Source organism: Tachypleus tridentatus, chromosome 4 (genome assembly GCF_004210375.1).
Source record: "Tachypleus tridentatus isolate NWPU-2018 chromosome 4, ASM421037v1, whole genome shotgun sequence".
Taxonomy (NCBI): Eukaryota; Metazoa; Arthropoda; class Merostomata; order Xiphosura; family Limulidae; genus Tachypleus; species Tachypleus tridentatus.
In genome coordinates, this window is record NC_134828.1 from 72,097,510 (window position 1) to 72,114,296 (window position 16,787).

Sequence of the window (16,787 nt, forward strand, 5' to 3'; positions counted from 1 at the left end):
CCCACCCTTTTAAAAGCAGCTTTTTTAAGTAGCATTAGGTAGAACTTTTGTTTAAACTATATATGGTATAAGTAATTTGTGGTTTTTGTGAGAAAGTTATTAGAGATATCTCCATCAGTGAAAAACCAAAAATATAAAGTTTGGAAGAATTAAGAATAAATACAAATCAAGGAACATTTTGTATATTTCTTTAACCCTTATTTTCATTCCTAGTTATTTTTATGTAAATTATGTGTCTGGAAGTTGTGACAGTTTTCTTCTACAGCAAGACATTTGTAGGCCTTATGAGATTTAGAGAATATGGAAGCAATGACAAACTATGTTGTTGACTGAAATCTTTATACCTTAAATATTGTTGTATTTATTATTTTCAACCAGTTCACATAAAAGGAAAGAACATATGATTTGTTGGAAATAAAGTATATTGCTGAAATATGAATTGATCTACACAAAAATATCAATAGCAAAACTATTAGTGCCTATCCTTAACTAATGCTATTCTAAAAACTCAGGTCCTAGGTCACTGATAAATCTCACATTAGCTGTTTTTTCTTATGTTTTATACTGTAATAAAAAATAAAATATAGAAATATATTAATGAAAATCAAATGAAATAAAAATTGATTGGATGAATTAAATGTAATTTTATGATCAACAAAAAAATTCTAAGATTAAAGGAAGTATTTTAATGCTTTACTTGAAAAACAAATGTCTGGCAACAAAGTTTCATGATACTAAAAATAGCAAAACATGTATGGATTTCTGAAGATAAAATGAGTTATTGTTTTGTAAAGTTTGGGAGTTTCATGTAATTGCTTGCCTAAGCAATTTTGTTGTAAAAAGGAAAATATTGAGGACATCAGTGACACCTACTTGGATAAGAAAGAATTAATGCTTGCTTTAATTCACCAAATAAACAGCAATGCTACTTCTATTACTTAAAAAAACAAATATTCTAAGAATTTTAATTTAATTTTGGTTTCATTTTTTCATTTGTCCCTGCAAAGCTATACTAGTTGAGTTTCCTGATTAAGTTGTTCATATATACCATGTACTCCTTTTTTTTATGTCATCAGGCTTGGATGACATAGAACAAGTTAAAGATATGCACAAGGACACAGAAGTGGTGGTAGGAAGCCGAAATCTGGTGGAAGAAGAATTATTGAGTTGGGCACAAGAGACCTCTCAACTCCCTTTTTCCTCTACTTCACCCTCTGGTTTACCAAGAAACATTTCATCAAGTGTCTTAACAATTGGAATTGATTCTAAAAAGAAACGTGAAGCACAAGCAAGAACTATAACTACTAGGTATTGTACTTTGAGTTTCTAATTTTGCTGTACATCTTGTCTTCATTGGTTGTTACAGATCTCAGAACATTTGGTTAAAATATTTAAGAATGCCTCAACTTATTGGATGAAGTTTAATTATTGTGTAAATATTTGTTTGGGTACTGTAAAAAGTATTTGACTTTATTTTTAGGTTGTGTGTAAGGCTTTAATTACAAAATAATGAAAAGACACCTTTTCTCAACCAAATTTGATATTGTGTATACATTAAGTACCTTAATGCCTTAATCCCCTTTTATGGGTAGGTCAAAGTGCAATGCCAAGATTTTTGAGTTACTTACAAAATTTAATTAAACTGCTTTAATATCATTGTATACAAATTGGCATCAAAAAGTAATTAATAAATCAAATTTTAAAATATTATGCAAGTTTTAAATTATTAATTTTTTAAGGCAGTATTTAAAAATATTCCTTCATCTCCACTAGGATGAGAATTGGGACATTTGTTAGAGAGAATTTTAAGCAGTTTGTGAAAGAGGATGTGACAGATGTGGACACGATATTTTAATGATATCTATATATTACAATACATAATTTATATTAACTTTCACAGTTATCAGATGGTAGTAAAAATTGGAGGAGAGGGAAAACAGAAAACAAACATCACAATTCTCATTTTATGAAAGATTAAATACATTTTAAGTACTTCCTTATAAAATTAAGAAGTTAACTTTTATAACATTTAAAATTTGTTTGATTAACTATGTTTTGATGCTAGGTTTAGATAAAGGTTTTTCCACAAAAGTGCTATCATAACTTGCATACTTGGCTGCAATTTTAGTAATTCCTAGTGGCTTTTATTTAAATATTTAGTGTCTCAAACTTGGAGGGGAGCACTCAAGGTCAAAGCTTTGTGATATGATCCATTTCAGAATGGAGACATGTATTTGGTCCATTTGATTCTGAAGTGGCTTTCAGTGATGGTGTAGGATAGTCTGGTGGGAAGTTGGACTCTCTTTCCTGTGCCTTCTATGGTTATGTTGTGTTTATTTGGCTTGCAGTGTTCGAAAAAGTGTGAAGGTGACTTTTTATGTTCTTTGAATCTGGTTTTCATTTTTCTACTTCTTTCTCCAATATAGAAGTCGTGGCAGTTATCACATTGTATTTTATAAATAATGTTGATGTGGTGTTTGTCAGTGCAGTTTTTACATAGTATTTTATAAATAATGTTGATGTGGTGTTTGTCAGTGCAGTTTTTACATAGTATAAACCTTAGTTTTGTGCCTGGTTTTTGAATAAATTTGGTATTAACTGGAATGTCATATTTTGTTACTAATTTTTGCCAAATGTTGGTTATTTGTCTGCTGATGTCGGGAATATATTGTATGCAGCAGTATATGGTTTTGTGATTTTTTGATCCGTGAGATGTATTTACTTTTGTTGGTTGATTTTGCTTTCTGTCTAGGTGTGTGCGTATAATGTTTTATACGGTTTGTGGAGGAAACTTATTGATGTTGATGAAGTATTGTTTTATTTTGTGTAATTCATCGTTAATTTTATTTGGTGAGCATAGTTTTATGGCTGTGTTTATTTGGTTTCTTAGTATGTTTAGTTTTTGTTTTGTTTCATGTGCTGAGTCCCAAGGAATGTATAGTCCAGTATGGGTGATTTTTCGGTGGATTTCTGTTTTAAATTGTGTCAGTTTTTGTAATTTTGAGGTTAAGAAATGATATTTGATTGTTTTCTTCCTGTTCACATGTGAAGTTGATGTTGGGATGTATAGCGTTAATGTGATTGACAAATTAAGTATGTGTTCTGTAGATCTGAATCCGTGTCATCTGCATATCTGTACCAGTATGGTGGTGGATGTAATGCTGTGTTAATTGCTTGTGTTTCAACTTGTCATAAAAATATTGGCTAGAACTGGTGATACCGGGTTGGCCATGCTTAGGCTATTTGTTTGTATATAGTTGTGGTTGTTGAACATGAAGTTTGTCTTTGTCGTGGTGAATTCTGTAAGAGTTGCTATTTGGTTGCTGGGAATGTCTATAGCTGGGTTAGTCTTTGATATAGAGTTCTAAGGCTCTCTTGCAGGCTTCAGTGGTTGGAACTTCTGTAAAGAAGGATATAACATTGAAACTGGCCATTAAGGCTTTATGATTAAGTTGATTTAGATTAGACTTGAAATAAAGAGTCTTTGAAGAATGAGCTGGCTGATGTTCATATTTGGAGAATGCCCATACTATGTATTTACCAAAATTGTAGTTAAACGATTCATATGTGGACATTATTGGTTGTAATGGACAACCTGGTTTATGAGTTTGGGGATGCCGTATATTTGTGGTGTACGTGAGTTGGTTTTTCGTAGGTAGGAATAAAGTGATTGTGAAATTGTGTTGGCATTTTTCATTTTTAGTAGTAACTTGTTTAGTTGCGTCTCATGTGCCTTTGCTAGATTTGTGTGTATTGGTTTAAAGTTGTTTGTGTTCGATAGGATGTTCTTCATTTTTTGGATGTATTCATTCGTGTTCATTATGACCATAGTGTTACCTTTATCTGCTTTTAGAATTTTGTTTTTGTCTTGTTTTAGGTTTTTAATGGAATTAATGTCTCTTTTTGTAAGATTGTTTTTTTAGCTTTCTGTTTTGTAAAATTATGTTGATGGTTTTGTGAGAAAATTCTTTGAAAATAATCATTTAAGATGTTGTTTTTAGGTGTTTCTGGGAAATATAAATTTTTAATTTTACCTGGGAAGTTTGGCTGTTGGATATCAATAAAATTATCTAAGTTGTCTTCTTATTGTTGGTTGTTTTCTTGTTTTTGTTTTCTGTGGAAAGTATCACAAGTCTCCTGGCTAGATCTTCTAAACATGTTTTGATTTCCATGGGTGGAATGTACCTATGTGCTATTGCGAAGTTGAGTCCTTTGTTAAGTAGATGTATCTCATCTGTGTTTAATTGTCTGTCGGATCTGTTAATTATAAGGTTAGTCAATGGTTTGTCGTGATGTCTTTTCTGTTGTTTGTATCTTAGTTTTTCTAGTTTTTTGTTGTGGCAGATCTTTTTGTCTCTGTCATTCTTAGTATTGATTTGGTTTGTTTCGTTGTGTAAGTCTGTAAATCTCTGGTTTAATGCAGCATGCCAGTTGATGGTCTAGGTTCATTTTTTGTTTTTGTAAGTCATGTAGTTCTTTGTATTTTGTGTTCAACATGGCTTTAAGTAGTTTTATCTGTAAATTTTGGATAATGTTTGTGTGTTTATTAAAATTTTTTGAAACTTTTACCTTTACAAAATTAGGGGTCAGTTGTTCCTTTTTACATTGTTGAATGAAATAGATGTCATTTCTTCTGTTGATAATTCTTTGGTTTAAATTTCTTAGTTTCTTAATGATTGTATGAGCGTGTACTGTTAATAGTGGTGTAATTTTTCAATCACATTAACACTATACATCCCAACATCAACTTTACATGTGAACAGGAAGAAAGCAATCAAATATCATTTCTTAACCTCAAAATTACAAAAACTGACACACAATTTAAAACAGAAATCCACCGAAAAATCACCCATGCTGTACTATACATTCCTTGGGACTCAGCACATGAAACAAAACAAAAACTCAACATACTAAAAAACCAAATAAACACAGCCATAAAACTATGCTCACCAAATAAAATTAACGATGAATTACACAAAATAAAACAATACTTCATCAACATCAATAAGTTTCCTCCACAAACCGTAGAAAACATTATACACACACACCTAGACAGAAAGCAAAATCAACCAACAAAAGTAAATATATCTCATGAATCAAAAATTCACGAAACCATATACTGCTGCATATTATATATTCCCGACATCAGCAGACAAATAACCAACATTTGGCAAAAACTAGTAACAAAATATGACATTCCAGTTAATACCAAATTTATTCAAAAACCAGGCACAAAACAGATCTATGCTATGTAAAAACTACACTGACAAACACCACACCAACATTATTTATAAAATACAATGTGATAACTGCCACAACTTCTATATTGGAGAAACAAGTAGAAAAATGAAAACCAGATTCAAAGAACATAAAAACTCACCACATGTTTTCGAACACTGCAAGCCAAATAAACACAACATAACCATAGAAAACACTCAAATACTAAATAAAGAAACAAACAAAAACAAATGCAAAATTAAAGAAGCCTTACTTATACAACAACTTAAACCCAAAATAAATAATATAAAATTATATATTCAAACATCTAACACTGCCCTCTACATTCCGACACTCAGTTACACAACCCCTTCCAAACATGTGGTCAGCTTCCGGTCAGTTACCTCTTTCTTTCTTTGTGAACCTGACGATGATCGAAGAAGGTCGAAACGTTGTTCGCTCTTCTACATAAAATATTTTCTCAACCCAAAAGAGCCGATTTTACATATAAATAGATACATTCAGTCAGGATTGGACAAGATTGCACCTCTGTGTCTTCCCCAATTTGTTACTGAGAGTTCAGGCTATGATTCATTCCACTATTTGTTAGATACTGTTGGTCGCTCAAGCACGGCCAGCCCAACTATTGTTCCCATGGTATTTGTTTCTGTCTTTTCATACACCCACATTAGTCATTTCTCAATAGAAATGACATACTTATCACTTATGGAATCTCATGAGAAAATTGAATCATCTTCACCCAAAAGTGCCCATTATTTCCAATTTTTTTACCTGGCTTTTTGACAAAAGTCTGGCTTGATGTACTGTCACTTTATATAAAGTAGTTGATAGAGCAGCTTTTTTCTTGTGAGCTTTTATCCACATATACCATGTATCACCTTTCCATCAAAGCGTATTTTTTGTTGCTGCTGGCATATGGGTATCTCATGTCAGAGCTGTTTGCACTACATGTACACAAGACTTTTTATCATTCCACTTATTACTGTTATTCCAAGATAGGTGCTTTCATCCTGAGACTGCAAAAGCCCAGCAAGGGGATAAATTCTTCCCACTAATTGATTTGCCTGCTCTATCTTACCGCTATGACCTGCTATGTTCTATAAGAGCTCTTAGGTGTTTTGTGGTTTAAACTAACTTCTTTTGATGGGCTAGATCTCAACTTTTTATTCATTGGGATCTGTCAGTTTTCTGAGATTTATCCCCAATTACTTTGACAAGGTGGCTTCACAAAGTAATTTGTATTGCCTATTCTGGAATTTCTTTATAAGTGAGGAAACTTCTGAGAGTTGCAGCTCATAATTTTTTCATATTTCTATGTCTTTAGATGCCTGATTAAATTGCTCACTGGAGGACATTTTATGGGTTTGTATATGGATTTCTCCAAATGCTTTTGTCTCACATTATTTACATGTTAACCTTAATTACTTTCTTCTTTTAGCCCAGTTGAATATACTGCTTTCTTCATCAATTCTAACTAGCTTTTAGTTTGTTTTTTGTGACTATAGAATTAATTTTTTTAGCACTCTGCTGTTTGTTCAACACACAATTATTTTTTTCTCTTGTAAGTTTCTTTTTGGAAAAAAAAATCCTGAAGAGTGACTAAGAAGTAAAACTAATTTGAACCTTATTAGTCCAGGAAGTGTTTGGTTTTCTATTCAGTAACGTAAATTTTCATTTTTAGCTGTATTTGTACATAACAGTAACATTGCAGTATAATTGAGTTGTGCAACAGTAATATTAGTTGGTTTATTTGGCTAATCCTTACTGGTCAGTTTTAGCTAAAGTGGTTTACACTGAACAGTTTCTGAAGGAAATGCAAGCATTCACTTAGTTCACACATGTTGAACAAATATGGCTATTTCTTATGTTTCTTTTGCCTTGAAACACATTTTGAGTATTGCTGCCTTCATATGTTAGGTAGAAACAGTAATTGTGTGGGCATTTTAAAATAAAATTCATTACCAAGTATGATTTATTTTTTTCCTTTAGAGAGAAAATATGAAAATGTATCAAATAAATTAATAGCAATTTTGATAGTAGTTTACTGTTTTAACACTCTTGGTGTTAAATTTAAAAATATACATTTATGCTTTATAGGGAGAAATGAGTTATTGGGAAAATTTGTTTTTGATTTAGTGACAATATCTTCAATGATAGTCCTCTACCATACTTTGGATTATTTGAGGCTAGCCGATTAGCTTGTCCAGTTTTGCCTCAATACCACCCAAAACAACTAATGGAACTTTTGGGCTTTGGAAAGATTTCTCGTGTGAAAGCTATTTTGAGTCACTTAGTTAGGTGCATATCTGGTACAGGGCAGATGAAGGTAAGAACAAACATTAAAGAGTTTTCTGTGTTTTATATTGTGAGACTTTCAGTTTTAGTTTTAATGGTGTACTTCAAATTGTTCTGTGGTTTGGCATATTTTGATAACCACTGGTGTTTTTTAAAGAGTTAAGTTTAAGCAAGTGTTTAACACTATTGCAGTAGGCAGTTAAGGATGCATTCAGCTGACAAATTAGCACTCAACTAATAAATCAGTTTTAATAGTGTATAAGTTTTAAGTTTTGTAAGGCAATATTTTAAAAAATTCTTAATTCCCCTTAGGGTTACATGTGATACATTTTTCTCTACGTATTTTCTTTATCTGTTCTATTTATCACCCCTCCAACAAGTATGAAATTCAGTGTAAATTATTCAATATAAAATCGTCATTGCTCAGACAAACCATAATTTTTATTGCCTTCGATTTTTTTTGGTTACAGAACTATCAAGGAGAAAATCAGATTCCTCTTGCCACTCCTTGAGTTGGGAAAATTGTCTGAATTTTGTATATTACTATTCTGTGTTATTTGGAGCATTATTTAATTAAATAACAATTATTTAATGCTTCACTGCCATTAGTATAAATAAGTAGAATTAAATGTCATTGATAGTTGGCAGCAAGAAAAAGAATATTCCTTGTTTTTCATATTTGTTCTTTATTTATTATTGTAAAAGTAACTAAAATATAAAGAATGTGGATATCTTTAGGTTAGTTAAGGTTATACTTGGTAAAATATAATATAATAAAAATGCTTCGTGAAGCACACATTCCCCAAGTGATTTACAACTTATATTGGTGTAAATAGTAATTAGAGACCATTTAAAGACAATAAATCAATACAATTTAACTATAAATAGATGTAGACTGTTATGTGTTTAAAAATACTTAACATAAAGGACGTGGTTGCATGTTACATTTTGAGGTTATTTGTAAAAGGGGTAAAAAAAATGATTTTGATGTTTTTCTTTTTTTGGTCATTACAAGGTGAGTTAAATTGACCAATGTTGTACAGAGGTAGGGTAGAGGAAATAACAGATAAAACAATTTTACTGAAAATAAACATTTGAAATGTACTTAGGAGGTTTCAGAGATTACACAAATTTAAGTTTTTGAGATGATTAAAAAAGTATCTTTACTCTTATTAAAATCACTTTGCACACAGACTATTGAAAATAATTGATGGACAAATTTTTATTTTAGTTTATTAAAAATATTTCACTAAAAATGTGAAAGACTTGTAACCTTAACTGATAGTATGCCAAATTTCATAAATATATATTAAAAGTTAATAGTATCAAATGTATGAAGACTTTGAAAGAGATCACATGGTTTGTCAAATTGACCAAGGCTCTATTAAGAAAGCTAAAATCATGTGATGGAATGTATTGAGTTTAAAACTGTCTTTTGATTTCTTTCTTGAGTTGTTAACATTTATCATTCTGTGTTTGGTGAAGGAATGTTGGAAAAGCAGTTTTGAAAATGTTTATTGTATTGGGGATTTTTAGTTTTGTAACTGTTCTTTACTTCATTCATCAGACACAGAAAAACTATTTACAAGTACCTGATCATTTTGAAGATGATGAGACTGATGTAAGGGGTAGTCCTCGCTCTTGGGCCAAGTCCCGAGCATTTTCATTAGCTCCCACTTCACCCAACCAGCGGAGTCCATTAGACCCTCAAGGATCTGTGTCAGTTTATCCAGAAGAAGTCCAACTAGACTATGTTGAAATCACTTCTATTCCTCCTCTACCATTATCTACTCTTTTAGATGCAGACAAGGAAATACCCACAAGATCAACCCCTACACATACAGAAGATGGGAACATTGTACAGGTATACTGTTTATTTTAGTGCCGTAGAAATTTATAAACTGAAGAATCAATATAGTGAGCATTGGCTATGCAATATGAACTGTATTTACTACCTATTTCAAATTTTCTCGGTTTATCGAATTCATTCACCTGATAAATTGAGTAACTGCAATATTACATACAATTTTAAGACTTTAAAAGCTGTTGTGCTTTCTGGAAAGTTAGGAATTACTGAGTTACTGCAGTTTTATGTGCCTTCCCCCTTTTTCCACACATTTTTTATTTGTAAATGTACACATGCATGCACACACGTACAGGAGGTTGAGCATACTATATTAAAACAATTTTGAATATTGAAGTTAGCAAGTCATGTGACAAGCACATCCAGCATAAAATTGTGATGGAACAAACTGTACCAGAATGACATTTTGACATTGATGTTTTGTAGATAGTATGATGCTAGTGAATATTGACTGCTTTTGGGAAGGGTATGTAGCAGCCCTCTCTGGTACAAAATGTTTATGTACTTAGAATAGAGATTAAGAATTTCCAAGATTAGAATATTTCCTGTACTTTCAATAACATTGAAAAAAAAAGGTATCTTGTTTTGAAGGAACTTTTTGTATTTGAAACTAAAGTGCATGGCTATTATGATGATGCACAATTATTAATTAGAGCATAACTGGATGTAGTGATGTGGACTGTAATGATGTGATGACACTCCAAAATCATTCTAATATAATGCACTCAATCCCCACTTAGGTATATCTAAAAATTTTCTTTTCAAAGTAAATTGTTGCATAGATTTCATCCACAAAAAATTTTTCAAATCAACATTGAGTTACTGTAAAAAGGTTGGTAGCTAAATGTAATCAACAATGACAACTTTATGCTTGAACAGTAATGGGTTTAATGCTATATTTGTTGAATCTTGTACACATAGTTTTTGTGTGATTTTTGTACTTGTTCGTAAAAGAAACAATAGAATTTTTTAGCCTTTGCACTATGTAAATCATACAAATTGTACTAACCTGTCTTAAAATCTGTTGAAAAAGTCAATCACAAAACCTTTTTAATTTTATTTCAGGACTATAGTGGTTTATTTACAACTGGAGTTCATGAAATGGAAGATTCCTTAGATGCTATTTTGAACAACAGTTTCAGCTCAGGTTCAAAAAAGGAAAGACAAAAATTAAATGTACCAGAACGCTCTTTGACATTGTTTGACAAAAGACAGGTAAGTCTTTTAGAATACGAGGTCTGTTCAAAAAATACGTGAACTGACGTCATAAAACAAAATGTACTTTATTTGAAAGTTTCAGGTCTGGGACCCCTTCAGAGTACTCTCCTCCCCAATGCACACACTTATCCCAATGGTGTTTCCACTTGTTGAAACAGTCCTGGTACACTTCTTTTGTAATGCCCTCAAGCTCCTTCGTCACATTTGCCTTAATCTCGGGAATCGTCTCAAATCTTCTTCCTTTTAAGGGTCTTTTGAGTTTGGGGAACAAGAAAAAATCACAAGGAGCAAGGTCAGGTGAGTAGGGGGGGGATGGGAAGAACAGTGATCGAGTGTTTGGCCACAAACTCATGAGTTCTGAGGGCTGAATGGGCTGGAGCATTGTTGTGATGGAAAAACCAGTTGCCACTCCTCCACATTTCTGGCCTTTTGCGACGGATGGTGTCCTTCGGACATTTCAGAACTTCAATGCAGTTAGTCTGGTTCATTGTGGAGCCTTCGGGGAGGTAGTCATGGTGAACAACACCCTTAGCATCAAAGAAAACTCAGCATCACCTTTACCTTGGATCGAACTTGGCGAGCTTTTTTGGTTCTGGGGGATGTTTCACCCATCCACTGGGATGATTGGACCTTTGTTTCAATGTCATAACCATAAACCCATGATTCATCACCTGTTATGATACTTGACAAGAAGTTTTCATCTTCTTCTGAACGATCAAGCAGTTCCTGACAAACCTGGACGTGATGGGCTTTTTTGTTCGTCCGTCATCAGGCGTGGCACAAATTTCGCAGCAATGTGGTGCATCTTCAATTTTTCGGACAAAATCTCGTAACAAGATCCAACTGATATCCCACACTCTTCAGCAAGCTCCCTGACAGTCAGACGTCGATTTGCCCACACCAGGGTGTTGATTTTGTCGATGTGTGGGTCGTCAGTTGACGTGGAAGGACGTCCAGGACGCTCATCATCTTCAATGGACTGTCGACCATTTTTAAAACGTTCATGCCACTTGAAACATGCTGTACGCTTCATAGCAACATCACCGTAAGCCGTGTTAAGCATAGCAAAAGTTTCAGTTGCAGATTTTCCCAGTTTAACACAAAATTTCACAGCAAGTCATTGCTCCTTCAGGTCATTCATTCTGAAATCCACCAAACGAAACAATCACACTTCACTTAAAACCACGTAGCTAATACACAAATGAAGATATCTGCAATCGGGAAATGGCTTATCTGTGCAAACCTAGCGACACCAAGTGGATTCCCCTGGAACCAACTGGAGCCGCACAATTCAAACAGTCCGCGTATTTTTTTAACAGACCTCGTATTGCTTGCTTAAATCTGTTAGCTTACCAATAATACAGATTATTCTGCTATTTATTTTTCACATGATCATTCCTCCTCTACAACCTATTTTTTGTAAAAATTTCATTTACTTATACAAGTAGAGAATTATCATAGTTTTTATAGGCTTAAAAAATAAAGAATATGTTTAGAGGTTGATAAATCAGCATATGAAACTGTTAACAAAATTTTTTCTAAGAATGAGTTTTTAAAATTTTTTGTTTATTAGCACTAAAGAGATTCCAAGCTTTTATGGGCTGGACATAACCTAGTGGTTAGCATGTCAAATTATGGATCTGAAGGTTCACATTCTTTTGCCAAAAAGTAGAAAACTCACTGTCTTCATTTTGTAGTCATCTCTCACTGTTACCAGGGATTTACAATGTTAAAATCAGGGGTTTAATTCCTCTTGGTGAACTCGGCAGATAGCTCGATTTAGCATTGGTGTAATGAGTAATGGTAAAATCACATTAATTGAACACAGTAGCCTAAGATTTGGTGATGGCTGCTGTTGACTAGCTGCCTTCCTTCTAGTCTGTAAGCTGAATTATGGATATCTAATGCAGTTATTTCTCATGAAACTTTTCATTAATATCAAAAACAATTTTAATTTGTTTCAATTTTATAAACAATATTCTCAGTTTTTTAAGTCCCTGGACATTACCTGAATCATACATTAATTGGTGTTAAGTTATTTTCATAACTGAATTATCAGTGACATAATAACCATTGGTTCCAATTGGTTAATGAACTGAGATTATAAGCATCTATAAGTATTAAAATTATGCTTTAAAATATTACTTGTAGATGTTAAGGTCCAAAAAATACATATTCTGAGCTGCAGTCCTGAAAGAGGTTCTTCTAAACAAATTTTGATTGTTTAATATTTCTTTATATTACCAACATTCTTTTTAAAGGCAAAATCCTGAGATAATTTGTAATGTAAGAACTTCATTATCATTTATCTTAGGCTCATCTACTCACAAAATTGCTGACACACACCCACCTTCCTGGACTCTCAAGTCTAGACCAAATGCATCTTTTAGCCTTAGCTGATACTGTATCATCTTTCAGTACCACTTTGTCTGATCGATTCAATTTTGATCAAGAAAAACAAGGTATTCATTAATTTAATATTTTAACTTCTTTTTGAATATAAATGTATATAAGTATATTAAAGTACTGTAGCTTCTAGGATGCATACTTTGTGCATTTGTGCTATATTAATTATCACTGGCACAAAATAACTTTATAATGATATTGTGATCATAAACAGAAATTAGCTTATTTAGATATGTATACAAAGGAATATTATTGGCTGCATTATGACATTTGATTTTGCTGAGATATTATGAGATATCAATGATTAAAAATGGTGGAAAAATGAAAGGTATAAAGATGTTCAAGAATCCATTAAATTACTATACTTTTCCATCAAAATGATGCAAAAATAGAAATAAATAAATGAAAAAGGTGCAGAGAAGATGACTGCAATGTAAGTGTTGTCAATGAATATGTAAATATTTTGATGAAAGTGGTTTAACCAATCAGATTTTACCATATTATCAGTACATACACTAATGAAAGAAATTGCAGTGATTCAATTTACTGTTTTTTCAAATAAAAGTTTTATGTTATGCTTTTATGACTCTAAGTTGACACCTACTTCATTACATGGATAGCACATATTCTGGAAGACAGAAGATATGGCCCACTTGTGACAAATCCTAAAAGTAACACTGTTAAAAGTGAAGATTGTGTGTAATGCTGTGATAAATAATATTTTGGTGAAAAAAAGGTTTTTTATTTATTTTCTATGGTTGTATTTTGGACTTTTTTTATGAAGGGTTAAAAGTAATTTTTCCTTTTCAGATATTTCCCTTTAAAATGTTTATCTTGTGAAAATTGAGAAAACCGTTTATAAATTAAGTAGGTTTCATTGAAGGAAGATTCATTACAACAACAGATTATTGCAACAGTGCTCAAGTTTGAAATGTAACTTCTTACCTGTTTTTTTTTTGGAAGTTCCTGCAAAGGACACTTTATCAAACAAATTGGATGGAATGAACGTACAAGCTTTGACAGGTAACTGTTTTTAAAATAATGTATAGCTATTAATTCAGAATTATTTACCACAGTGCATTAATCCATTTCAGCCCAGTGGGATTGTATTGTTATTTCTGTATGTAAAACATTAAGTCCTAATTGATGCTTTAAAAGAAAGCTTGATAATCAATGAAATTTCAATTTAGATTTATTTGGTTTTAATTTACAATCTATAATGAAATAAAATTCACTGTGTGGCATTAGCTTTTTATACTATGCCATTACACAATTGGTTTGTAACTGTAGATTTGAAAGTTAATATACACCCCCTTCCCCCACACACACGTGTATTATATAGACAACACAGGTCTTTTTAATCAAGATTAATTTCATATTCCACCCCATGTTTCTCTTAGGCCTGTTGGGTTTTCCAATTTTTGCTTGCTTTTAGAGTTTAAACCATATGACTTAAATTCATTCATATTTTTATTTTGTTCTTATATTTAACTACTTTACAAAATACCTAATAAGGTGCATCACTGCAAAGAAAAGTTGTATTGAACATTTAGACCAATTTTTATATCCTTGTACAACTATGGTAGCTTTTTTCTGTTTCGTTCCACTAAACATACACTTGAATAGCAAGAAATTCAGTTAAAAACATAATGCTGTCATGTAGTTGTGTAGTTTATTCAAAGAAACATTTTAATAGGATAGCTTTTATGATAAAAACCAATATAAATTGATGGTATTCATGTTAATATATCTTATTTATAAAAATCAGTTCTTTATTTTTTCAAAATTATATACACACCTATTTTGAGAAAAGAACCTCTGTTAATTACTAAGTTCAGGAAAATGTTGGATTTTTCTGTGATCAAAATGCATTCCAATACTATCTGTTTGTATACATTGAATGTGCTCTTTTGAGCTCATATCTTGTCATGAAGGGCCTGGGATACTTTTTGTAGGTATCCCACACTCTCGCACCTCATTGCTTTCCAGCAGGCTCATGCACGTGCTTGGTGAGTAAAATGTTAAAGCCAAAAGGAATCTTGGATTAAGTTTACAACCAGTAGATCTTCTACCATCAGTTCCAAAGTCATATGAGGCAAGATTCAAAAGGTCAGTGGGCAATATAATTGTCCCCCTCTCGATCTTGCTCTCTGATGGCCAGGAAGTAGCTGATACCCGAAGCATCGTCGATAATCTAGGTGAAAGCTTTTGCCAGGTATCAAGCACTTCTGCTTCTTCCTCCACCTTCTTGGCCATCAAGAATTAGACTGAGCAAGCATCTCTTTCCTTTTGAGCTGATTGTCTTTGACTATAATCGTCCCTTTACACCGGTGGAACTCAAACTTGGCTCTTCATCAGTCTGGCAATACATTGGTTGGACCTGATGATGTACACTATACAATACTGCACCATCTGTCTAATGCTTCTCTTGCTATTCTTCTGATTGTTTTTAACTGGATCTGGCAAGAGAATGTTTTTCCCGATGCTTGGTACCAGGCTATTGTCTTACCTTTCTCTAAGGTTGGGAAAGATCCCAAGATTCCTTCAAACTACCTTTCAGTTGCTTTGATGAACTGTCTCTGCAAGACCTTAGAGAGAATAATTAATGCTCATCTTATTTGGTTCCTTGTATCAAACAACCTCCTCTCACCCACACAGTGTGGGTTCCAATGACAGTGCTTCACCATGTACCAACTGATTCAACTTGAAACATCAATCAAAGAAGCGTTTTTAAATGGCAACATCTTGTATCAATATTCTTTGACATTGAGAAGGCTTATGATACAACATGGAAGTATGGCACTTTGAGAGACCTCCATATATATATATATATATATATATATATGGGTTTGTGTCCATTTGCCCATTTTCTAATATATTTTTTAATGGAGAGGAGATTCCAAGTTTATGTCGGTTTGACACTTTCCCGTTCTTTTCTACAGGAACTTGGGGTCTTTCAGGGCTGTGTTTTGAGTGTTACACTCTTCAGTAAAAGATTAATGCCATCACTGAACAACTCCCTCTTACTCTTACAAACAGGCTCTGTGTTGACGACTTTCACATCTCATGCAAGTTGTCAAATATGAGGTGTATTGAGCAGCAACAACAGACTGCCCTCAATCATTTACTGAAGTGGACCACAGCAAATGGCTTTAACTTCTCTCTCTAAAACCGTTTGCATGCACTGCCAATGGAGTATCACCCTGATCCTGAACTCTGTATTGGTGATGTTGTGCTACATGTGGTTCCTGAGACAAAGTTCTTGGGGCTTATCTTTGACCATAAGCTGACTTTTATACCACACATCAAGCAGCTGCAGGCCAAATGTACAAGAGCACTGAACATCCTCCATGTCCTCTTCCACCATTTGGGGAGAGGATTGATATTCTGTGCTAAAGATATATTGTGCTCTTACTCGACTATGAATCACTGTTTTATGGCTCTGCCAGGACCTCAGCCTTAAAGATGCTGGACTCCATTCATCATCAAGGACTTCAGCTCTATACTTGGGCTTTCTGCACTTCCCCAGTTCAGAACTTATACACAGTCTGATTAACCTTCTTTGTGCATCTGCTGTTTGCAACTGTCTTTACTATATGCTTTGAAACTTTGTTCCTTACCAAAGCATCTCACCTGGGGTTGTGTTTTTCTTTCTCGATAGGCCATACTTTTTCAGAACACATGATCTCCCATTGCTCCTTTTGACCTTCGTATCCAGGTGCAGTTACATGAATTGGGTCTTTTCTTGGATAATGTTGCTGTATCT

At 33.0% G+C, this 16,787-nt stretch overlaps 1 protein-coding gene across 8 annotated transcripts in view; it reads left to right on the top strand.

The window, feature by feature from the left end:
• The window catches only part of LOC143249413 (dmX-like protein 2), a 141,598-nt gene that overhangs the window by 58,495 nt on the left and 66,316 nt on the right, over nucleotides 1-16,787 (top strand). For all 8 annotated transcript variants that reach the window (XR_013027774.1, XM_076499220.1, XM_076499222.1 and 5 more), the window contains 6 exons: nucleotides 1,077-1,308; nucleotides 7,375-7,564; nucleotides 9,101-9,397; nucleotides 10,463-10,612; nucleotides 12,930-13,077; nucleotides 13,985-14,044. Coding sequence is in view for 7 of the 8 variants with exons in the window: in XM_076499220.1 (XP_076355335.1) it covers nucleotides 1,077-1,308; nucleotides 7,375-7,564; nucleotides 9,101-9,397; nucleotides 10,463-10,612; nucleotides 12,930-13,077; nucleotides 13,985-14,044 (1,077 nt within the window). In the remaining variant the exon portion in view is untranslated. The remainder of the gene's footprint in view (nucleotides 1-1,076; nucleotides 1,309-7,374; nucleotides 7,565-9,100; nucleotides 9,398-10,462; nucleotides 10,613-12,929; nucleotides 13,078-13,984; nucleotides 14,045-16,787) is intronic.